The sequence below is a fragment of the Canis lupus genome, chromosome 7 (genome assembly GCF_003254725.2).
Source record: "Canis lupus dingo isolate Sandy chromosome 7, ASM325472v2, whole genome shotgun sequence".
Taxonomy (NCBI): Eukaryota; Metazoa; Chordata; class Mammalia; order Carnivora; family Canidae; genus Canis; species Canis lupus.
The window spans coordinates 74,620,022-74,645,287 of NC_064249.1; the positions used below are offsets into that span (position 1 = coordinate 74,620,022).

The 25,266-nt window shown below is 46.4% G+C and overlaps 1 protein-coding gene across 15 annotated transcripts in view; it reads left to right on the forward strand.

Moving 5' to 3' along the window:
- The first annotated feature begins 3,488 nt into the window (after positions 1–3,488).
- Positions 3,489–25,266, forward strand: part of MTCL1 (microtubule crosslinking factor 1) — a 128,599-nt gene continuing 106,821 nt past the window's right edge. For 14 of the 15 annotated variants that reach the window (XR_004817191.2, XR_004817192.2, XM_035718732.2 and 11 more), the window contains exons 1-3: positions 3,489–4,697; positions 13,734–13,958; positions 15,308–15,466. Coding sequence is in view for 13 of the 15 variants with exons in the window: in XM_035718732.2 (XP_035574625.2) it covers positions 3,630–4,697; positions 13,734–13,958; positions 15,308–15,466 (1,452 nt within the window). In the remaining 2 variants the exon portion in view is untranslated. Of the gene's footprint in view, positions 4,698–13,501; positions 13,623–13,733; positions 13,959–15,307; positions 15,467–25,266 lie in introns of those variants that run through there. The other variant, XM_049112927.1, reaches the window with a different exon arrangement.

Genomic DNA, 25,266 nt, shown 5'->3' on the forward strand with positions numbered 1-25,266 from the left:
TACATTTGTCCTCCAGAATTTCACACACAGCTTTGGAAGGAGTTCCAAAAAGAAACAGGAAGAAAGGCAGAGGGAGGGACGCCTGGGTGGCTTAGCGGTTGAGCATCTGCCTTTGGCTCAGGGTGTGATCCCAGAGTCCAGGGATCGAGTCCCACATCGGGCTCCCAGTATGGAGCCTGCTTCTCCCTCTGCCTGTGTCTCTGCCTCTCTCTCTGTCTCTCATGAATAAATAATAAATAAAATCTTAAAAACAAACAAACAGACAAGAACCAAACAGGAGATAGTGAAGTAACCCAGAGAACTGCAACCACAGGAAGCCTTGACTGGGAGGTAGGGGGAGGAGAAGGCGGAGTTACCACAGGCTTCAGGTCATCCACTGAAAGCTGGAACCCCAATAAGCCAGTCCACAGAGGAGACCGGGTCACTGTGAAGAAGCCACTAGAGGCAGAGAAAGAAGGGAATAACCCTGGTTTCTCTCTTGTTGTTAACGCTCCAATCTCTACTTGCCAAAAGCCATCAGCAAACCCAGGAACCTGGAAAACCAACCCTTATCAATTGTGCTCTTCTGTAGAGAGCAGTCGAGGAAGAGCACACTCACATGGGATTTTGTTGTTGTTTTTCCAGAAGAAAGCATCTCAAGCTTCCTTTAAATAGTAACCCCCAACACGTTTAGACGAACTTGATAGAACAACAAAATTTTTGAAATATCACATGTAGCTTTACAACCATCTATCACATAAGCAGCTATCTTTTTATACCTATACCTCACTGAATATCAGAAAAAGAAAGCATTCTTGAACGCCTCCTTGCCAAGGGTCAGCAGAACCAGTTGCCAGGCTAAAACTTCAGAGTACAGATTTTGCTTAACTCACTACCTGAGGGTACGGTCATCTGGCTAGTATTTTTGGAAGACTAATTTACTGGAACGCTTTCAGGTGGCCTTTTGCAGGATTATATATGGTGTCAGGAGCTGGCCCCCTTGTGCTAGGAGTCCTGGACATAATTCTTCAGAAATGCAGGGTTCTGGAGACTTCTGGGTCACTAGAGGAGGTTCCGTGTGAAGGTCCTGGCCTCTGAGCTACCCCTGATGCCGCTTTCTGACCATCACCTGAGGGGGTAGAGTTGGAGCGCCCTCTAGGGGAGAGCTGGCTGTTGCCCCCTGTACCCCACCCCCACCCACCCCCCCTGCCTGCTGGGCACCCCACCCCTTCTGCAGTGCTGGTGCTTACCAGTGTCTGTTTTCTTCCAACACTCCATGACATATGGCTGTGGTCTTATTAGCTGTTGTGTCAAAGGCAGTGCAGGACAGACTATTCTGCGTGTGCTGTCACACATTTGGTGGAATTGCCAGATAAATTACAGAAAAGGCGAAGGGCCGCAGAGAGGAACGGGGTTCCAGAGCCCTCCAAGCCCAGCCACAGAGCATGGCCCAGTACGGCGGCCAGCATCTAAGGAGAAGCAGACAGGATGTCTCTGGGAGCACGACTCTCCTGATTGACAGTGGTTCTTAAAAAATCACTTCATCCTGTATTTTTTGAAGGAGGTGGCTAGGTAGGGTAATTTGTGGTTAAGATCTTAGACTTAGGAGCCTTTTTTTCCTTGTAGCTTTACAAGTCTGTCTTCTTTTCTCAACTCCTACTGCCACCGCCCCCTGGTCTGTACCTGTTGCCACCACTGACTGCACCCCCCCCCCTCCCCATGGGTCTCTCTTTCACCGCATCTGCCCCTGGCATCTTTCTAGGCAAATCAGATCAGCCAGCCTCACAATCCTCCAAAGGCTCCCCCAGGCTTTAGGATAATAGCCCCAGGATATTTGGTTGCACACCCCCTCCAGGGATCTCTCACCTACAGCCCTTGCTCCGTAAATCCCGGGCACCCAGCTACACCCTGTACTTGGGGGAAAACAATCTTCCCAGGCGGGGGCAGATGCCCACCCTAGCAACTCGTTTTTTTTTTTTTTTTTAATGGTTAAGATGGTAAATTTAATGTTTCGTGTACTTTATAACTTATGTTATTTATTAGTTCATTAATGCTTCTCTAAATACATTACCTCCTGAATAACATTTTACAGTTCCTCAAGTTACAATTTAAATTCCAGGCACTTTAATTTCTTTTTTTTTTTTTTTATTGGAGTTCAACTTCCCAACACATAGCATAACACCCAGTGCTCATCCCGTCAAGTGCCCCCCTCAGTGCCCGTCACCCAGTCACCCCCACCCCTGCCCTCCTCCCCTTCCACCACCCCTAGTTCGTTTCCCAGAGTTAGGAGTCTCTCCTGTTCTGTCTCCCTCTCTGGTATTTCCCACTCATTTTCTCTCCTTTCAACCCTAGCAGCTCGTAATTCCTGCCCGTCCCTTTGCCTCCTGGCAAGGCCAAGCGTGGAGCACGGCTGGGCCTTACTCCTCTGCGTATTCCCCAACACCCGAAGCCTGCACTCGAGGATACCCGAACAGTGCTTCGCAGCGTGCACGGGTGCACGGCGTTTCTCACATCTGCCCAGTTAATCCTCCCAACGCTCGGGTGGCCCGCAGTATGTTTAAATTACGCAGGCAAGGGGACCGAGGCTTGGAAGGGTCGGGGCCCGCGCTGGGCCCTCGGGGGCCGCTCCGGGACTCGCACGCGGGGCTCCGCGAGGGGACGGCACGCAGGGCTGGGCGCGCCTCGGGCTCGGGGTGCAGCCGACCCCGCCCCGGCCGGGCTGCAGCCCCCGCCTCACCGCCCCGGCCGCGTCCTCATCCTTCGAGAAGAGAAGACGCGACTCCAAGTGGGGCGCGTCACGAGGGCTACAGGACACAATGCTCCCCGCCGCAGCCACGGACGCGAGTCCCCTCGCGGAGCCCCGAGCCCGGCGAGCTGCCGCCCCCGTTTCCGCAGCGGCGCCTCCTTCCCCGAGCTCCGGAGGCCGCGGGGCTGCCCGTCCTGACGTGGCCGCCGCCTCGGGCACCAGCCGACCCCTCACGGAGCGCGGGGACTGCGGACACGGCGGCGGGAAGGCGGCGGCCCGCGGGGGGCGGTGGCACCTCCCGCGCGCACCCGGGGGGCCGCTCCCGTCTCGCCCGCCCGCTGCACCCGGCGGCGGCCTCCCCTCCGCGGCCCTGCGCGCCGGCCCCGGAGCCTCGGAGGCCGCGAGGGCGCCCGCGCCAAGGCCCGGGAGCGCAGGCCCCGCCCCACCGCGGCGCCGGCGGCGGGAGGCGGGAGGCGGGAGGCGGGGCGCGGGAGGCGGGAGCGGGAGCGGGCGCGGGAGGCGGGGAGCGCGCGTGCAGTTCCTCTCCGCGCGGGCGGGGAGCTGGGCGGCCGTGGGCGGGGAGCGCGCCGCCGGCGGCCGGTGCCGGTGTCGGGGGATGCGAGCGGCGGGGAGCCGCGCCGCTGACCGGGTGAAGGCGAGCGGCGGTGACCTCAGCGAGGGGAGAGCCGGGCGGCGGCGGCGGCGGCGGCGGCCAGCCCCGCGGGGATCCGGGGCGCCGGGGGTGCGCGGGGCACGGCGGGGAGCGCGGGGCGCAGACCGGGCGGGGCCGGGGGCCGGTGATGAGCGGGCGCGCGGGGAGGCTGCACGCCGCCGCCAACGCCGCCGCCGCCGCCGCCCCGAGCATCTGCCCGCACAGCTGCCGCCCGCGGCCCGGGACCCGGCTATGGAGACGCTGAACGGCCTCGCGGGCGGGGGCGCCCCGGACGCGAAGCCGCTGCCGCCCGGGCAGCACCACCGCCACCACCACCTCCACCCGCTGGCCGAGCGTCGGCGGCTGCACCGCGCGCCCTCGCCCGCCAGACCCTTCCTCAAGGACCTGCACGGCCGCACCCCCGCGCCCGGCCCGGCCCCGGCCGCCCCCTCCTCGGGTCGAGCCCCGGCGCCCGCCGCCCCGCGCGCGCCCAGCCTCGCGGGCAAAGCACCGCCCTCGCCGGGCACCCCGGCCGCGCCCGGCCGCCTCTCTCGGCGCAGCGGCGGCGCCCCGGGCGCGAAGGACAAGCCGCCGCCGGGCGCCGGGGCCAGGGCAGCGGGCGGCGCCAAGGCCGCCCCGGGCCTCAGGAGGGCGGCGCGCACGGCGCCCGCGGAGCCGCTGCCCCGGGCGGGGAGGCCGCCGCCGCCGCCGCCGCCGCCGCCGCCCCCCGGGACCGAGCCGCCGCCCGCCGCCGCCAAGGGCCGCAGAGCCCGACGCGGCCCCGGCGCGCCCCCCGCCCGGGCCCCCGGGCCCCCGGGCCCCGCCGCCGCAATCCCCGCCGTGATCCTCGCCGTGACCTCCTCGGCCGGCCCCCCGGCTCCCGGGTCGCGCATCAGCCACACCGACAGCAGCTCCGACCTCTCCGACTGCCCCTCCGAGCCCCTGTCCGACGAGCAGCGCCTGCCCCCCGCCGCCAGTAGCGACGCCGAGTCCGGCACCGGCTCCAGCGACCGGGAACCGCCGCGGGGAGCCCCCACGACGAACCCCGCGGCGCCGCCCGAGCCCCCCGCGCCCCTCGCCGCGCCCCCCGCCCCCGGCGCCTGCCTCGGGGGTCGCAGCAGCCCGGCCGCGGGCCCCGCGGGGGCCCCGGGATCGGCTGTGGCCGAGGATGCCGGGGGGCGCGCGCCGCTCGAGCCAACGGGCCCCGGGACCCCCAAGGATCCCGGCCCGGGCGAGCAGACGCGGCTGGTGCCGGCGGCGGTGGAGGAGGAGCTGCTGCGGGAGATGGAGGAGCTGCGCTCCGAGAACGACTATCTCAAGGTGAGCGGCAGCGGCCCCGCCGCGGGTGTCCGGAGGCGACCCCCGAGGCCTGGGCGCCGGCGGGGACCCGCGAGCCCGGCCTGCCCGGCCCCGGCGCGACGCGCACGCTCTCCCCCGTCTGCCCTTCACTCTCCCGCCCCCGCGCACATGGGCTTCGGGAACTTAGAGCTAAAACTTCTGGAAGGAGCAGCGAGACCTGTGGGTCTGGCCAGGTTCTCCCCCCACTTGGCTTCTCTTGTTTCTGGAGTCTTGCTGCTGCCTGCTGACGCCTTTGCCCCTGTAGACGTGCTGGGGGAGAGGGTCACAGCTGACACCCCCACCCCCTCGCCTCTGGGGTCGGGCCGCCCCTAGCCGAGGAGCTCTGGTCCGGGCCTAGTGCAGGTGTGTGCAGTTCGCAGCCTGCTCTGGCGAGGCGGCGGATGTGCCAGATGCTTTTCCTGCGGTTAAAGAAGTGAGGCCCCCTCTGCTTCTCTAGCTGGGGCGGGGGAGGGGGAGCTCCCTGTTTTTGGCGATAAAACTTGAGTTCAGGGCTCCCATGAGTGTGTCCCGGGTTGAGGGGCAAGGGGTTGGCTGGTTGTCCAGCCAGTCGCCAGTCCTTTGTGGGCGACCATAAAAGCCCGTTTTTCGTGTCAGAAGAGGCCACTTGATTGCCCCTGCACGCCAGCACTTTCGAGGGAATTGCAACCTCTGCTGCTTTGTCTTTTTCATGAGGTCTTGCTATTAAGGGCCTCTTGGTCTTGTTAGCTTTGGGGCACTCAATCCTACTTCCATTTACTCCTCCCAGGAGGAGGGCAGCTTGGGCCTGCCTGCAGAACAGAGGACTTAGTGTTGGGGTCTCGACAATTTGAAGTGACTCGAGACAAAATAAGGGGGATTGGTTTGGGGGCAATTACTTTATTATAGTCTTCAAGTTAGTAAATAACTGCAGCGGTACAAATCTTTTCATGCTTCTGTTAAGACTCTAATATGGATCTCCTCCTAAACCAGTGGATGGCGCTCCTCTATCTGGGTTATCTGATTCGTACTTTTTCTAAGCAAATGTTGGACCTACCCAAATGAGGCCCGGTTTTTGGCCAGCGGGACCAAGGGCATGGGCTTTTAAGGTGGTTAAGTGTGCCGTTCAAGCTGACATTAGAATAGGCTCGCTGCTGAGTTTTCTAAACCGAAATCTTGAATCAGGAGCTGTTCTCCCCAACTGACAGCCCAGTAGCTGTTTTGCCTGCAAAGAGGTAGCAGTGAGGCAGAGGAGAGGTGAGAACATAGTAGGAGTTTGGAGTAAGATGTTTCAAGTATTACATTTGCCTGTGTCACCCACTCTTGTGTAATAGACACCAGAGTGATTTTCAGAGGTGCTGAAGAGAAAGGGCAGTGAAGTAGTATGTGACTCCATCTTGAAGCCAGCACTTTTGTAATAAATTTTCAACAAATGTAAACTCCCTAAGGGCAAGAAAGATCCTCTTGTTGGGTTATATAACTGCAGCTCTTAGCATGATCCCTGACCCACAGTGTTTCTGATTAAATGATGTTTATCCAAATCGTGACCTGCTAAGCAACAGGAAATTGAGGGTTCTGTAAGAGAAAAGCTGTTTCTCGTTGCATCTTTGATCCTAAGGTAGGCAGCTCGACGGTCATTTCAGAGTTCATTCCCGGGTGACTGTTTATTTGCTTTATCCTTCACCTTGGTAGATTCTCAGGGAATGAGCTGGGTGTCTGATCCTGGAGTCTGGGCTGGTATATTTGATATTTCAGTGAGTCTTCACAGCAACATAGGGTGTACTTGTCATATTTATCAGAACCCCAATTTCGCAGACAAGGATGCTGGAAACCCAGAACATTTAACTGACTAACCCAAGGCCATATAGCTAGTAGGAGGTGCAGCTTCTCTTTTTCCTGCTCCAGAACCTTTGCCTTTTTCCCTGCACCAGGCTGCATCCCTGTTCCCAGCAAGGCTGATTTTCTCACTGTAGCTGGCTTGCTTTAGTGTTGTTATGAGCTTGAAATGTTCCCACTGTTGAGCTCTCCTAGGGGACCTCTTTTCATTTTAGGTGAAAGGGCCATAATGAACACCTCTCTACTAGCCTGTGTACAGATGGGCATATAAATCCCACTGACAAGGTTTAATTTGTGGGAAACATTCAGTTGCTGGTTCCTGGAGAGAAAGTGTCACGGCCCACCATTCACTCTGCCTGAGTGTATCTCCCGGCCTTCCCTCCTGACAGCAGGAGAGAGAAGTAGATAGAGGAGCTCTGAAGGGAGCTTCTGAAGGAAATCAGAAGTCCACACGCAAATATAGATGTGAGTTAACGTGTTTGGTTATTCAGGAGCTTAAGTTCCAGGAGTTCAATTTGGGCAAAAAAACACAATAGTCCTGGTAGACTAAAGGTCAGTGAGTGTGCCCACTTGTGCAGAATGGGCCTGTGATCACAAGTGGCCTCAAGGGGCAGGGGTGGGAGGTATGCGTTGGCACGAGGTGTTTAGAGCACCTTAGAGATCAGAGCTTCTCTTTCTGTTGCCCTTGTTGCTCGCTGGTACTTTTTTCTCATGGTAGACAAAAGTGCGTCCTTGACCTACTGCTGTCTTAGGGAACGTTGCACAGAACTCTCTGATTAGGCGAAGCATCCCTCTATTCAGATGCTACCTAACAAGAGGAGGCGCGGCCCAGAAATTTTACTCTGGTATATTCTGGAGGATTGTGACCATGTTAGGTATCCCATTCTTTCCCAAGTCAGTTCTGTCACCTATTAACTGTACAAAACTGTCATACTTCCCGAGCTAGGATGACCAAAGAGTGATCAAGCAGATACAGAAGGTCTGCAAAACCATAGGGGGATGTCTTATGTGATCAGGAAATTCAAGTGGAGTTCTCTTGGTTTTTAGCCAGGCTGCTGTATTTTTTAAAATAGATGTCAAGAGAGAAGTACGTACGTTGGGCTGTGCTGTGTGGAGCTGTATGGGGCATCCTGGACTCTGCTTCCTCTTCCTCTTCTACCTTCATCAAAGGCCACCAAGGAGGCTAGATGAAAAATGCGCCATTATTCACCCCCCAGGTGGCTGGCTTTTTGCACAAAAGCACAGTCAGAAAAGCAGTCTTGTCCCTTTACCCCCGATGAACTTACATATGTTTGGAAGTCTTCAGAGATAAGGTGAGCAGTTGAGTTCAGTTGTCCGGAGGCCTTTGCTTCTATTTCACAGGGAACCCAGGCATGTTTCTCACTGACGAGAACATCCACAAAATGTTGCTGGTGTATTCGCTGCCTTCTGTCTGCCTGCCACCACCGTGTTTTGCTCGAGTGCTCTGAGACAATCAGAACTGTCTTAGTGCTCATCATGAACATATTAATTATGTTCTCCTTCCATGGGCTTTTTGGGAGGATTTAATCACTTTGAGTTTATTGGCCTATTTTGAAAATGCTCTTTGAGTTACTGGTGATGTGTCCAAATAGTGTTCTCCAAAGCACCAATGTCCTACAGGATGGGCACGGGTTGATGTGGCGAAGGGCTGCTTTTTTTTTTTTTTCTCCCTGCTTTCTCAGTGATTTCATAAGAATTATTTTTGTTTATTTTTTTAAAAAAGATTTTATTTATTTATTAGAGACAGAGACAGAGAGAGAGACAGAGAGAGAGAGAGGCAGAGACACAGGCAGAGGGAGAAGCAGACTCCATGCAGGGAGCCCGACGTGGGACTCAATCCTGGGTCTCCAGGATCACGCCCTGGGCTGAAGGCGGCGCTAAACCGCTAAGCCACCGGGGCTGCCCAAGAATTATTTTTGTTTAAAACAATAAAGTCACTGCTAGGTACTAGGACAGACGACATCCGATCATTAGAGAGGAGTGATTTCCCAAGGGAGGTTATTGGCAGGGTCATTTGAGGTTTTATAGGTTGCAGTGCATCACCACTGATCCAACCTTACCATCCTGTCTCTCACTGAGTAGGCTTTTGAGTTTCAAGCTCTGAAATGGTTCTGTTAAATTTGGCTCTTTGGATTCCAGGTGCTCGGCATGGCCTGGAGTGGACACTCTGAGCCAGAGTAAACAGTTCTGAACAGCTCAAGTGTTGAGCTCCTCCTCCCCCTTTCTTTTAGAAGGGTTAAAGTGGACAGTGGTCCTATTCTTTCCTGACATTCCACTTTCCACACCCATTCTTTATTCAGCCTGCGAAAGAGCGGCTCTAATCATCTTAGGTGGCAAGATAATGTAGACCAGGGCAAACAGAGCCCATCAGCTGCTGGGTGAACTGTCACTTGGTAAACAATGGTAGCGGTCCCCATGCCTTCTTAGCTACAGCTGGGACTGTGCAGAGAACATTTTCATTGTCCAGAGGGAAATGAGGTGGATTATTTGTATATTATGACAGACGATCGTTTCTGTCTGCAACTCCCAGAAGATGGAATTATTGCAGGCATAGTCAGATGACTGCTCCCCTGTCCAAATTGGGGTCTATTTAAAGAAGGGTTATTAAGATATTAATGTGGAACTAGTTATTGATCTCAAATTGCTTAAAGGAGATTGATTTGAATAAAACTATCAGTACGATCAAGAGTTTGCATCCCTTAAATTAAGATACTGTGGACTTAGTTTTTATTTTTTTGTGTGTGGGTAAAACTGTTTTCATTGAAATGCTCTATTTTAATCTTGGTTTACTGTAGTGCACACATGGTACCTCATTATTTCTGTAATTTGGTGTATATAATAAGGCTCGATCTGATATCTGCAGGCAAAGGGGAGTAGTTGGGGAGCTTCACACTACCTCAAGATTTCATTTTATATATGAAATTTGAAAAATAGATTTAATTAAAACTAAATTAGCTTTTCAATGAGGTAATGATCGAACAGTGAAGTACACAGCAAACCTGATGTTAATTCTTTATAAAACTGTTGATTAAGGGCAAGTTTTTTCTTAGTTTCTGTGTATAAAAAAAAAAAGCCCCAGCAATTTTCTACTTTTACTTACTACATCTAAATTATATTTGCTAGAAACATATGTTCTGCTTGATTTGCTTTTCTTAAACATTTAAATGCCAGACATTTTTAAGGTTCTTTAATACAACGTGTTCTAAATTAGAGTGTGCTGTCAGAAAATTAAAGTAATGGTAGCTTGAAAATCACTATCCTTCGTGACCCTAATCCGAATAATCACAGTTTTTGCTTTTCAAATGTCTGCTGCCAGTTTACGTGGTTTATAATTTGCTTTTCTTGTAACTTCTTTTCACTGAACCTGAAAACTGCTTTTTTTTTTCAAGGCTCTACGAAAAGAGTTGGAACACTGGCCTTGGTCTCATCTCTGTACCAGATTAGTGTCTGAAAAGGCATTTAAATGTTTAGAATTGAGATTATGGGCCCTCAGGAAATGTTATCGAGATCTAAAAGTGTTAACTTGCTTCATTATTGTCACACCTATGGTGGGCTTTTAAAATCATGATTTAAGGCTTACTATTGTTTCATTTTTCCTGGTTGTTGCAAATAATTTATAGTATTCACTGAAAAGAGCATGTGGTTTTGCAGTCTAGCTTCTGTTTATTAGCTATGAGGCTTTGGACATGTTAACCAGCGTGGATTTGCTCTCCTTGTCCATGAAATGGATAATATGTTCCTGGCAGGGTGAGAATAGGGTGAGTAATGAAGGTAAAGTGTTGAATGAAAAAGATGTCTTCTGTTCTACAGATTTAGATAAAATATCAGTTATAAAAGCCATGATTCCAATACATGTAATTATGGTCTCTCCCAACTTTTCCTTTCAGTGCAACTAATGTTGGTGATTATTTAGGCCAAAAATGTTAGCTGTTTACATCTGGCCTACTGAATGATTTAGGGGGTGCAGGTTCACCTAGCCCTTATATACTCTTTTTTCTTAGCCTGCAGTGATTGTTTACACATATATTGAACACATCCAGCATTTGATATTCAGGTCGATGAGGGTCCTCCTGGTACAAAATCTGAAAGCTAGAGAACAGCTTTATACCTGAAAGTTGCATCTTATGTTTTCTTATGGCTGTTTTGCACTTTAAAAACTTTGTTTGAGTAACAGGTAATTCCAGGCATTAATGGCTTTGGCTTTTATAGATATGCTTTCTAGAAGGAAAAGCAATCACAGACAATTCCTTCCATGAACAGAATGGCCACAGTTACTGTATATTTATATGTATACATATACACATCATGATCATTGCTTGTATTGAACTATTTATCAGTTATGCAATAAAACAATTACCTTTTAACTGTACTCTGACACAAGCATAGAGAATAGGCTCTCTCTGAAAGTCAGCCCATCACATACAATGGGTAGAACCCAAGGGAAACTTGACCTTAATTTTGAAGATTCAGGACTAATTACCTAATCTTCACCAGAAGATTGACATCCACAAGGCCTGTGTTAAAGCTTGCAGTCTGTAGTTAGTTGGTCTCCTCCAGCATGGGTTGGGTCAGGAGCGTGGCTCCACACAGCAGCGTGGCTCCAGACAGCAGCATCACGACCTCAGTGTAGGGATCAGCCTGCCAATTTACTCTTTGCTGGACATTGGCAAAGACTTTCCTGAAAGAGCTGTGTCTTCCTGTTCCCTGAGGAGCCCAGCCTGTCCATCCTGTTTACGTATGTTCACCTGACTGGCTTCCAGGCTTGGTCCATGAATTCCCAGGCCCAGGGAGCTGTCCTCCTAGGGACATGATGTGTAGGAAGAGATCTCTGTGAAGGAAAACAGAAACGAAACAAAAGTTGCTTATACTTCACGACACTTTTCAATGTTAAAATTTCCTTTTTTTTTTTTAATACACACTAGAACATCTTAGATTTTTAATGAGGTTATGATTGCTGCTATAGAATTTTGTAAGAGCACCGAGAAGCTGAGAAAAACCATCTTAGTAATTTTATTGATTTACCGCTTTCTTCTTTAACATCCATTCCTCTCGGCAGTCTGTTCAGACAGGCTCCATTTGGAGTCATGGTCAGTGAGTAGGCCATTGTCTTGGTTAGGGTAATGTGGACAGGTTGGGGAGAAGCCTACAGGCTGGGGTTTGGGGGAATGAGATGCAACACACCTGGGCTCTTTCCAACAGACCATTGCATATGGTTGAGGTTGGCTAGGTAACGGTCTTGACCCCGTTTGTGCCAAGTTGTGTTTTTCCATTCCCAATTTATTTGGTATACTTAAACTTTTCCAGGATAAACTGTTCCTCAGGAGATTCCCTTCTGGTCAGTTTCTTATCTACCTGAGGCTTTGATGTTGGGAAGCTCTCATTCTTTATTCTAAGTAAATCCCTGCTTTTAGGAACAAATGCAGGATTAATGAGAGTGGAGAGAATAGTAACAAACAACAGCAGGACACTAGCTGACAACTGAGGGTGTCCACATCATGGAGAGTTTTCTTCTTGACCCTCAAAGTTAATTCAACAAAACAAATAGGAATTACTGAGTGTATCCGAGTCTGGAGGCATTTAAATCTTCAATTATCAGACTAATAAAAAAATTCCTAGAATGCTTTTCTTAATCTCCCACCTTCCAAATTATTCCTCGTTAAAATCTTCTGTAATACTTCAATGGAATTTCTGTCTTGCACATTGCAGCTACATCTGTGGGTTTGGGAACAATTTTTTGTAATTAGGTTATAAGACTGGAACAAAACAAAGGTGCATTTGCGTTCAATTTTGGCCATCTTTACGAGTTGGTCTTTGTAGGTCCTACCTGATGTTCATGTGTTGAGGGCCTGCTGTTTAGCTCACCCCACTTGGGGTGCTGGGAACGGGGAGGAGCAGCCACTCAAGGGGTCTGCCCTCACAGAGCTTACATTTCAGCATGGGCACCCAGACAGGAATAGGAAGAGGCACAAGCAACTAGTAGCTGGGGATGCAAGGCAGGAAGAACACAGAGCAAGGCAAGAAGGATTAGAGACGGGGTGTGGCGGGGTGGGGGTGGGTTGGGGGATGGGTGGTCAGGAAGGTACTGTGTGTGTACCTTCCAGATGATGTGACAATGAGCTCTGTAATAACTGGGGAGGAACATTTTAAGGAGAGGGTAGAACAGGTGGGAGGGCCCTAACAGTCCAGACCCTGCAAGACCAGCAGTGTGGCAGGGAAGGAAGGGGCAGCTTCCTGGGGAATGCTTTGAAGAATTTTCTCAGTGTGATGGGAAGGTTTGAAGGGTAAGGTTTGAGTAACATAGTCAGGAATAACTCTGGGTGGGAATTGGCTAAAGGGAAGCAGGGAGCCCCACATGACTCTCCTGTGTGTGAACTGCTCCCTTGGGAGGGTTGAAGGCAGGCGCTAGCTGGGGTCTGCAGCCACTGGGGAGCGAGTGCCCTGCAGGTATGCTGCTGTTGGGTGACAGCACTGGAGTGGCTGTGGACTGGGAGCAAAGGAGGAGGGCAAGGAACAAGTCCTGGGTTTCTTCTGCACCCACAGTGTCTTTATACTGGGCCAGAGCAAAGCGGAGATGGGAAATAAAGGCCAAGTGAGTGGAAAAAAACCAAACCCAGTGTATATTTGACATAATGAAAAAGTTATATCTTTGGAATTGTGAGTCACATAGTCAGTGATGAGACTTGCGTGGTGGAGCAGAGTTTTAGGGACATTTGTAGGTATGTTATAATTCCAGGGCAGTTCAGTTGTGATCCCACTAAAATTTATAGCCTTTGAAGGTGAGGCTCTGTCCAGCTCCTCTAAGTACCTAGATTGTGGCCTAGAGATAAGGTTCAGGTCATGTTGGTTTGAATCTAAAGGTTTAGTTGTCTGCAGAGTTGATTTCATTTATGATTCAGATTATGTAAGAAAATATTGGGAATGGAATAAATGCTGGCAGTCTGCAATGAATAATCCATCCTGATTTTTAGTTTCTGAATCCATGAGATTTGAACAGACATCTGATGATACTATCTCATGTGACCATTTCCAGAGGTCCCTGTGTCCTGTCTCACAGGTGTGGCCATAAGCCAATGGGTAAGTGCACAGGTAGTTAATGTTTAGTATTGCAGAGGAGGGGTGGATAGGAGATGCCATCCTTTTCCTGGTGGACATGGCTTATAAACCTGCTCTGTCTGGCTTGTCTAGGATGAATTGGATGAACTCCGTGCTGAAATGGAAGAGATGAGAGACAGTTACTTAGAGGAAGATGTTTACCAGCTGCAGGAGCTTCGGCGAGAGCTGGACCGTGCTCATAAAAACTGCCGAATCCTGCAGTACCGCCTCAGGAAAGCTGAGCAGAAGAGCCTGAAAGTGGCTGAGACTGGTCAGGTGGATGGTGAGCTCATCCGGAGTCTAGAGCAGGATTTAAAGGTGGGTGAGTGGGGCTGATGGGGCCTTCATTCCCAGAAGGGGCTTCTGGGTGGAGGGAAGAGAGGGCAGGATTGCAGGTCTGAGACTGGCAGCCCTTCGGACCCACTTAAACACAGTTCTTTCATTCTGGTAGCAGTTCTCTCTCTCTCTCTCAACAGATTTCAGCATGCACAGTCTTCATTCACCTTATGGTTTATAGGATAGATATAGTCATATGGCTTTGACAGCCCAAGATTTAAACCTGTCATTTGAACTGGAATCTTAAAACCTAAGGAAAAGAAATCATAGTAAAGGACCTACAATTAAAAAAAAAAAGAATTGATATTTGCCACTTCATCTGACAGTTATATAGAATGGTATAGAAGCACTTTCTAAAGATCTGGAATATTTAAAAAATCTATTATCAGTTCAATGATAGTCAAAGACCACCTTTATGGTTGAGTATAATCACTTAATCTTTTCCTTGTTACTTAAGTTTCTAGAATGCAGAAAATCTGAAATGACCATAACCCAAGGGTAGTAGAGTTTGATTTAACTGAAAGAGAAATAGGATGAAGCTAATTGTCTAAGGTGTTTTGGAAAACCACTGGCAGAAATGGGAATGAGGTGAAGAAATTGCAGATATTATACCATTTTCTCTCTTCATGGGTAGCATGGCTTCTCTCATGCCCCAATTATCAAATCATTTATCAAGAGATGAATTATGCATAATGTCCTCCTTATTATAGGAGTACTTATGAACTCTCATTTTGCCTTTCATTATGATAACAGGAAAAGAATCTTTGTAATTCTATCAAATCTATAAACCACTCACAAAATGTCATTCAGTGGGATGTAAGGGTGATTTATATTTCTCTTGCAAAATCTCTTGCCTTGTTTCCTTTTAGAAGGTAAAAATGTTTAACTGCTTTGACATTCAGATGTTTTACCACAGTAGACAATCGAAAACTTGACTATGTTATTTTACAGGATTGTTTTGTTTTTTTTCAGCAGGTAGCTTTAGTATTGCCTTAGGGAACAGAAATGTTGATTGATTAATTGATTGTTATTTTTACTGTTATTGTTATTCTAATTTATCATTAAAGCATGTGTGCATGAGCGGAATTGGCATTCTTGTTGGCACTCTATAAGGAGGTAGGGCTAGCGGCAGTAGCCTTTTATTCCAGATAAAGGTAAAGGTCGTATTCTCGCTCCTAATGTGAATTTCATGTTTGAAACTAACACCCTCCTTCTTTAAAGATAGGCTTGTTAATATTGGCAGGGTCTTTGCCCTTTACTGTGATCTCCTATCACTTAATGATTCTGCCTCTGCTTCACCTTCTAATGATGATCTCTCTTGGTCGTTACAGGTAGCCAAAGATGTATCTGTCAGATTGCATCATGAACTTGAAACCGTGGAGGAAAAGCGTGCTAAAGCAGAGGATGAAAATGAAAGTCTCCGGCAGCAGATGATTGAAGTGGAGATATCTAAACAGGCCCTCCAAAATGAGCTGGAGAGACTGAAAGAGGTAATCCCAAAATACACGGGGATTTCTTTCTTGGGTTTAATTGTTAGGGGCTTGGAACTCCAGGAGTCCCATTTGGTGAACTATGGTTTGTTTGTATGGCCCAGAAACCAAGAATGGTTTTTACGTTTTTCATAGCATTGTAAAACAACAAGCATACAAATATAAACCTAAAGAAGTAAGGAAGACTATATGACAGAGACTGGATGTTGCTTGCAAAGCCTAAAATATTTGCTGTTTGACCCTCTACAGAAAAGGCGTGGTGAACCATGGTCTAAAGCTACTTTTTTTCGTTTCCCTTCAGATGAGCTGGCCATTAATTCCTCTTATTGGTCCAAATGGAGTATATTATTACTAGAATACAAAATTAAGCAGTGGCTTTTTCCTCAAATCTCCTCTTCCAATGAGCTGGAAAATATGGTTGTCTATTAAAGCTGTGTAAACAAATAATATGTGTCTTCTACCTATATCTATTTTTAGGCAATATGGTTTAAATACAGTGTTTTTTTTTTTCCTTTCTATTTTAGGGAGTAAATGCATTCTAGCCAAGCAGTGTAGAAAAGCATACATATATATACATACACACACATAGATACATATTTCCCTTTGCACACAGTAATGCAAATGTTGTTTTGTTGTTGACTTCCATTATAAGATTAAAGCTGAATATGTTCTTTAAAAATATCCTGCATATTGGTGGATTTAAAAACTATTGGTTAGGGCTTTACCAGCCAGCATTATTACCTGCTAATAGTCTCACTTAGTTCATTTTCCCTTTGGACAAGTCTCCTGATTCACCCAGTTATTCCTCATCCATCCAGCTGTCCACCTGCCCACACTTAACTCAGGCTCCACACCTTGCCCTGGGAGTGCAAATGTGGATAGGGCAGTACAGGCTCTGTTCCCAAGATGCTTACAGTTCATTTGACAAATGGATAGCAAAACAAATAAATCACAGCAAAGGAGCTGGTGTTGCTACCTCTCTGCATCACCCTCGCCCCCTCACAGCTGCTCAGGTGTCCTGCTGTTCCTTGAGGTTGGGAAGGCACAACATATTTTTTCCAGAGATCCACATCCCTGGGGTTCAGGCCCCTGCCTTCAGGTCTCTGCTGACATCTCACCTCAGCCACCTGGCTCTCCACACTTCCACACTGAAGTTGTCCCTGCCTCCACCCGGCCATCCTATCCGCCTTCCCATCTGACACAGATGTTATAGATTTTGGTGAATTGCATGTTTGTTGTCAGCAGTTGTCTGAAATTGCCGTGAGTTTTATTTCTCTGTCACCTTCATGAATGTGCCTCCAGCACTTGAGCTCTGTGGGAAAAGGGTGTGTCTGTGGAGTTCACTGTGGGGTCTCCATTCCTAGAACAGTGCCTGGCACTTAGGCACTGTCAGGGACTCGCAGGGTGAGGGAGTGAATGAAGGGCGACAACGTGGAGCTCTGGTGACCACAGCTTACCTGGGGACTTGGTGAACTTCACAGAGGAGGAGGTAGAGTCTAAGAATGTTCTTTCATCAGGGGTAACCCTTGCTCCTTAACTTACTTGTGTACTTACCCCTGGGACTGGGGGAATTTCTTCTCCTCTTGTCAGTCTCTTACCTCTAAGAGTTGCTAGTCATTTACTCCCTTCTTTCTCCTTTGATCTAAGTTTGCTACAAGGTTTGCCATAATGGTTTCTTTTCTCAGAATTTCCAGTTTGCTCCAGACCTTGAGGATATAAAAAACATCTTAGGAGTATATTTTATAAGTTTTATATGTGTGTGTGCTTACATATAAATACTTAAATTACATATACACATAAGTAAATAAATAGTTAAAGCCAGCAAAGTTTATCTTGCACACATGGAAGTGGATTTGTGTAGGACTTGGCATCAGGTCACAAATAGCTCTTCAGGGAGAAAAATGATTACTGACATTAGAGCCAGGCAGGGGTGAGGCAAGGATTTTCAGAAGCTGTGATGTTGGCTCAGGCTGGATGTACACAGAGAAGGTGGCAGGGCCAGCCTCTCTCTTACTTTACAGGTTAAATTTACTCACAGAGATTGCTCGATTGGGATGCAACTGTATTTTACCTGCAGAACTGCAGTCAGACTTGTGAGACTGTATTTACACCAGACTTCATGGTTCTAAATGAATCCTAGAACTGACAGTAGTCTGAGGAAGGCAGATGCTGTAGACTGTGCTGGAAGCAGAGAATGATGGAACTAGGCGATCCAAGGTTCAAAGGTGGTAGAGGAGATAATTATTGGAAAGTGCCAGCTGTGGTCTTCATGAATGGATTCCTTTTACCGAAACCAGAACAGAATGCACTATAGGCTTTGCTCTAGGGTGAGGATAAATATTTTCTCTATCTTGAGTCTGGCTCCTTATTGTTCACCTATGAAGTTTTGTAATCGGATGAGTTGGGTTCTGGCAAAGGCACAGAGAGTTTGTGCGTTGCCTGCGTCTCTCAGTGACAGAAGTAGCTGTGGATGACCATGACTGTGTCCCTCTCAGCCTTAGAGGACAGTAGAACAGCCCATCTTGGTGCCTCTTCAGTTCTGGAACTGCTGCTGGGTTCATCTCTGCAGACTGTTCAGCTGCCCGGTGGACCTCTCCAAGATGGATTTCCCCTAGCACTCCAAAGAGCGTCCAGAAACAGACTTGTCACCCTCATCCCCACCTGAATCTTTCCTGTCTTTGCCATTTATGTTAATGGCGCTACGGTTCTTCAGGCTTGAGCAATGACAGATCCCATTAGCTCTCTTACTGCTCACACCGAGATGGCCTTCAGGTTCTGCTCTTCTGCTTTTTCAGTCTTGGGGGTTTTCTGTCTCACTGATACATTCTGTACCACGGATGAACTGCAAACATAGGCCAAGTAAAAAAAAAGCTGGCCATAGTGCACAATTCCATTTATCAGAAGGATTCAGGATAGATAAATCCTGAGCCAGAAAACAGATTAGTGGTTTCCAGGGGCTGGGGAGAAGGGAGAAGACTGCTTCATGCTGTGTGGGGTCTGTTTCTGGGGTCATGAAAAGGTTTTAAACTAGATAGAGGTGACGGCTGCACAACAATGTAAGTGTACTAAATGCCACTGAGTTGCACACTATAAGATGGTCAGTTTCTCAAATAACAATTTTTAGATTCTCTAATCTATCTGAACTTTGACCAGTCTTCTGTCAAGTGGATATTTGAAGGCTGACTCTATGCAGTCAACACATTAAAGGCAAGCACTATCTCTGGTCTCTCCCTTCTATTTTATCTCCGACAAACCCCCCGAATCTGGCAATGTGATTCTCTGCTTAAGCAGCTGAACTTACCGGCTCCTGATTGTCTAGCTCTTTAGCATGAAGACCCTTCCTGCCAGGGGCCATCCCTGTCTCCCAGCTAGTTCTCCCTCTCTACTGCCATAAACCCTGGAGTGAAATAAAAGGCAGTAGAGCAAGATGAGAAGAATCTGTGCCCTCTGGTCCCCTTTAAGTGGGTCTTAGAAAAGTCACTGTCTCCATTGATAGATAAGGTGATTAAAGAAGGTTGGCAATATGAAACTATTTGGAATTGTCCCTTCAGGTTTAGCTACCTTGCTTGCCTGTTTCCCTTGTGCATATTCACATCATGGTACACACCCAACACCCATACACCCCTCCACTTGTGCAAGCTCAAAACATTTTTGCCTTTTTTGGGGGGCATATTTCTTCTAGTACTCAACTCTATGATGAAATATCTTGACAGATTGAAAATGGTTTATCTTAGCTTAGTTTCAGCTTCTTGAAGATTGCCTCCACTGAACAGTATTTCGTTCTACCAAAAATTTTTCAATACTTATTACATGTTAGGCAGAAAAATAACTGGCCAAGTTAGTTGGCACTTGTAAGGCACAGAGACATGTTGTAGATCATTCCAGGGAACTGGGCTTTTTGTTTTGTTTTTCTTATTAAGGTATAATTGACATATAACATATTTATTTGCTTAGGGTGTAATGGTTCACTATTGTATGTATTGCAAAATGATCACCACAATAACTAGTTAACATTCCTTGTTAAACACAGGGGTTCAAAAATTTCTTTTCCTGTGATGAGAACTTCTAAGATCTCTCTTAGCAATTTTCAAATATGCAATACAGTTTTATTAACTATGGTCATTATGCTGTACATTACAGCCCATGACTAATTTATTTATTTTAACTGGAAGTTTATATATTTTGACTGTCTTTACCCCTTTAACCCATCCTAGGATTGTTGAACGAACCCACAGTCAGCTCTTGCAGGACACCTTTCAGCACCATTCAGGATATGATACTGATTTTCTGGGTTTGGTTGAGACTTCTTCTGTGGCTAGGAGATGGCTAACATTTTGAAAATATTTCTTGAGTGCTTGAGAGGAAATACTCCAATTTTGGGGTGAAGACTTTAAATCCATTAGATTAAAACTTTCAAACTTTAACTATAACAGCAAGCAGTAGATTTTGTATTATCACTCCAAATATAAACATAAAGGTTTCACCAAATAATGCTTATCTTTGCCATTGGGGATACACTTTAATATTTTCAATTCTATTCAGTTCTGTTTTTTTAAATGGTGGTTGTAAGTTTAATTTACAGTCAATTAGTGGATTGTTGCAATTTTGAAAAAGTTTTTTAGATTATTTATTGATTGTGTTCAATTTTTTATCTTCTATAGTTTTGTCTGCTAAATATATCTATTTAGATAAACATGTGAAAATCATCTGTTGTAATTTTATATTTATATTTTTTGTAATCTGTCAAATTTTGCTTATATATTTTGAATATAAATGGATATAGATTTAGAACTTTTTTTAGAACTGTTTATTATTGATGAATTGTTCCCTTTATCATTTGATAATAATCTCTTTATTCTAATGTATTCTTTTTTTTTTTTTTTTTAAATTTGCCTGGTATAGTTTTGTGCTTCTGTTAGTTTCCGTATTTCTATGTCCTTATGTTTTAGGTGTATTCTTGTGAATGGTCTAGCTGTTTTTTTAAAAAATGGAATCTGATAATATCTTCTAAAAAATTGTGAATTTAATCCATTTACATTTATTATGGTTATTGATGTGTTTGAATTTATTATCACTGTATTTTATGTTTGTAAATTCTGTGCCTTTTCTTCGTTTCTTTTTTTTTATTTTTTATGTTGATTTCTCTTTGATTGAGTTTTCAATTCTCATGTTCTTTCACTTGATTAGGAATTTGTATATTCTATTATTGTTTTGATAATTACTCTTACATATTTAACATGCATGTTTGACTTGATGTCTAAAACTAATTATTATCCCCATACTTCTTCTTAATAATATAAGGAATATATTATCTATAATAATATAAGGAATATAATTCTTAGAAAACTTCAACTCCAATCAGCTCCTGTGTTTCATACTATTATTATATAGTATCATTTGGTTTAGTTTTATCATTTTAGTTTTATCTTTTAAAACTTTTTCCATCTTGAAAAATGGAATAGTATTATTCCCCAAAAGTTGACTAATTTAACAGTAAATGCTTATTTAGATTCATTTACATATTTCCCAATCTGTTATCATTTTCCTTTTTGAATGTTATTCCTTCTTAGTTCAGTTTACTTCTTTCTGATCTATTAATATATCTTGAGTAGTTTTCTTTCAGTAAATGATATTGTCTAAAAATGCTTTTTTTTTTAAGATTTTTATTTATTTATTCTTGAGAGACAGAGAGAGAGAGAAGCAGAGGCACAGACAGAGGGAGAAGCAGGCTCCATGCAGGGAGCCCCATGTGGGACTCAATCCCGGGACTCCAGGATTACATCCTGGGCCAAAGGCAGGTGCTAAACTGCTGAGCCACCCACGCTGCCCTAAAAATGCTTTTATGTAATCCTCAGTCTTGAAAGATATTTAGTTGGGCATAGTATCCTAACACTTCAAAGATAGTGTTTTTTATTATCTTCTGGCTCTACTTTCTATCAAGAGGTTTGCTGTCACGTAATTCTTATTTTTGTAGATGATTTGTCTTTACTTCCTGCTTACTTTTATGTTTTTCTTTTGTATTTGGTATTCTGTGGTTTCAACCAGATGTATCTAGATTCATTTTTTATTTTATGCAGCACTCATTGTCAAATCTGTTCTGTTTTTCATGAAATTTGATTACTCTTTGATTAATGTTCAAAAGTGAAATTATGTCTTTAAGTAGTGTTTCTTCTGTATCACTTCTAGAATTCCTATTAGTCTTATGTGGGAAATTCTGTTGGCCATTCTTATTCCATCCTCCATCTCACCTAATTGTCCTTTTTTTTAAAAAAATATTATCTCTCATGCTTTATATATTTTTTAAAGATTATTTATTTTAGAGAGAGAGTGTATGCATATGAGAGAGTGTGGGAGGAGGGACAGAGGGAGAGAATCTTAAGCAGACTCCCAACTGAGCAGGGTCCAAGGTGGGGCTCAATTCCAGGACCCAAGAGATCATAACCTGAGCTGAAACCAAGAGGTGGATGCCCAACTGACTGAGCCACCTAGGCACCCCACTGTGCTTGATTTTGAATAATTTCTTCATTTCTTGTCCAAGTTATGAATTCTCCTCTTTACAAAAGAATTATTTATCCACTAAGTTTTCATTTCAGTGAAATGAATTTTTTAAAATTTGCTTGTTCTGTTTTCATAAATTTCTTTTTTCCTTATCATCTGTTATTTCTTCCTTAAATTTAGAAACATTTGAAAGTCATAGCTTCTTTCAGTTTGTTCCATTATCTTGAGTTCTTGGTGTTCCCAATCCCTCTGTTTGTCAGATTTTCTATCTCTCACCCGAAGTGAGTTTTTTTATGAGCTCTAAGACGACCTCATCTCTTAGTGGAAATTCCATGAAGTTTGTTGAAATGTCCTCCTAGTGAGATTTTGCATTGGTCTTTACCAAATGCCTCAGTAGTAGTATTGGTCCAACTACACTTGTTAATTTTGGGCTCATGGAGCTGTGTGCCAAGGGGGTTGTGTCATTTGGGTATCAGACTTGCATGTGGCTTACATCTAAATATTTTTATACTTGACAGATTTTTCTTTTGTCACCACCCAGTGTCCTGAGCAGGTTATTACTCTCCCCACTCCCCAAGTGATTTTCAGTTTCCTTTCCATAGTGTGCATCCTTCAGTGGGTTGTCTGGGTGCATTTATCAAAGATTCTTCTCACGGCCATGGCTGGAGTGCCCATTTCTGGGTATGATAACTTCCACCATTCCCTCCTGCCCTCTACTCCCTTCATCTTTTATGCATTTCTGGTACTAGAGTATTTTCCTTTTGAGAATGTGTCAGTCAACTGTGTATACATTTTCTACTTTTTATGTTTTCTTTAGCTGTTTATTGGGGGATGGTTCAGATAGCTCAGTGTGCTGTGTTGCCAAAACAGGATGTGACCCTTGAGGGTTCAACGGGAACTTTTCTAGTAGGGCTCTGGAGTCCACGAGTAACCCCAGTGGTCTTCCATTTCATGACTTAGCACTTTTGTCCCTGCCTTTCTCTGTTCATTTCCTTCTACTCTGCTACTCACTAGTTCCCATTTATCCCAAAGCTTTTTTTAAACTCACGGATTCTGCTACATCATGGCTTCTACTTCCGTATTCTCTCTAGGTATCTGCTAGAGGCCCCCTGCCAATTCATTTGTTAAATCCTAGTTCCCAGTCTGATGGACTGAGGAGGTGGATCCTTTGTGAAGTGATTGGATTATGAAGATGGGGAGCCCTTATGGATGGGATTTTTTCAAATAGACCCCAGAGTTCCCTTTCCCCTTCTACCATGCGAGGACACAGTGAGGAGGTGGCTGTCTGTGAACCAGAAAGTGGGTTCTCAACTAGACACCCAGTCTACCAGCATCGTGATCTTAGGTTTCCCAGCCTTCAGAACTGTGAGAAATAAATGCTTGTTCTTTAAGCCACCTGGTCCATAGTATTTGTGTTACAGCAGCCTGATCAGACTAAGACAGTCTTTCTGCTTTTCTCTCAACCAGTGGGTGAGAAGTTTTCTTTGTGTGTCATTGCATTCAAACTATCAGGCAGCTATAAAGTCTGGAAGCATGGGTGTACAAACTATAATAATGGTTTATTGCTATTACGCTACAGTTTAATAAAACATTTTATTTCCAGACTTTATGGTCCTCCTTATAAGAAAAAGATATGCTTGAGTGAGCCAGTGTGAAGCATCTTTGGGCAGAGTCCCCATGCCAGGGCATCTCCTTGGACACTGACCAGGTTGTTGGCAGCTGCTATGGAGTCACTCAGGACCTCGCTCTTGGCCCAGGCAGTGGTGGACTATAGGCTGGCTGGGCATGTAGAATCCAGGCAAGCATCCTTGGTGTTTGTTTGGTAGGCTTTCCAAGATACCTTGGAAGGAATAGGTAGCATGGTTCTATTTGCTGGTCTCATGAGTTAGGGAGGCAGGGTGACTCCAACTGGAGAACAGGAAGTGGGAAGAAATGCAGTGCCCTGAATGATATCCCAGTTAGCTGGCCTGCTGAGTCAATAATGATGTGAAATGGGATGAGAGTGGGAGCAGGAAGGATCAGGGTGTCTGGTTAAGTCTTCTTCCCAAACACTAAAACACGGGTAGAGTCTGGTGTGTGTGTATGCACATGTAAGTATTTGTGTGTGTGTGTGTGTGTGTGTGCTTGTGTATATACATACAGTTTTCCCACAGGAGTCTGGAGGGAAATGGCCTTTTATAGGTTCTGATCAGACCAGGAGGCAGGGATGGGATTAGAATAGAGCCACCTCAACTGAGGGAGTAACTATCAGGCCGGAAAATCCAGAGTTCACAGGGCAGGGAGGATTAGGAACAGGGCAGCAACTGCAGGAAGACTCGGCATAAATGATTTTGAATGTTTAAACTGTAAATGGGACAGTTTTGCCTGGGAAGAAAGGGGACATGTGTTCAGTTTAAACAACCATAAATAATGCTAATGACTGATTTCACACTGTTGCTGGAAGGGCACAGGGAAAGCCCATCACAGTCTGTTCTGGTCACTCAGAACGAGTGCCTTTGGAGCCACTTCTTGTCAAAATCAAGACAGAATCACACCAAAGTCTTCTAGAAGGCTAGTCCTGTGACTCACTTCATAGTGATCCTCGTACTCTCTTCCATGAGTACTCTCTTCCATGCCCCCTGAGCAGGTGCATTTGCTTCTTTGTGATGAGCTGTGGTGTAGGCTCCAGAAGGGATGTGGAGCTTGCCCAAGTTCGAGTTTTTGAAATGCTTTCATTTCTTAGGTTATGCTATTTTGTTAAGTTTTGCTGCCAGAAGGCTATGTTACTTTCACATAGTGTGGCTGCTACATTGGAAAGGAAAGAAAATGGTGGTGAGGACACAGAGGACACAAGCAGGACTCCAGAAGGAGTAACTGAGTCTGACAGCTTTCCTGTGGCCAGGTGTGAAGGCACACGCATGGCCAGGCCCAGGCCTGGGGACCTCAGGCTAACTGAGCATCGGAGCCAGAAAAATCCTGGAGATGAGTTAACCGATCTCCCCATTACCTACCCAAGGAAACCAAGTGCTGGGTGGGTGGTGAATGGCAGCTATTCCAGGTCTCCAGACTCTCAGAAAGCCTCCACTCCTCCTTTCCTGCCAACCTTAACTCTAGCCCCGCCTCCTTCCTTCCCTGTAGGCCCAGAAGGGACAGGCGGGTTCCTGGGTTGGAGCAGGAGGTAAGCACTTGTGGAGCCAGCTTGACCATGATCTTTAGGGGAAGCTGCTGGAGGAGAGAGCAGCTGCAGGTTCATTGCTCTGATGGGTTGGCAAAGAAGGGCACCTGTGTCTTTGACCTATTAATGCTTCCATATAAAATTAATT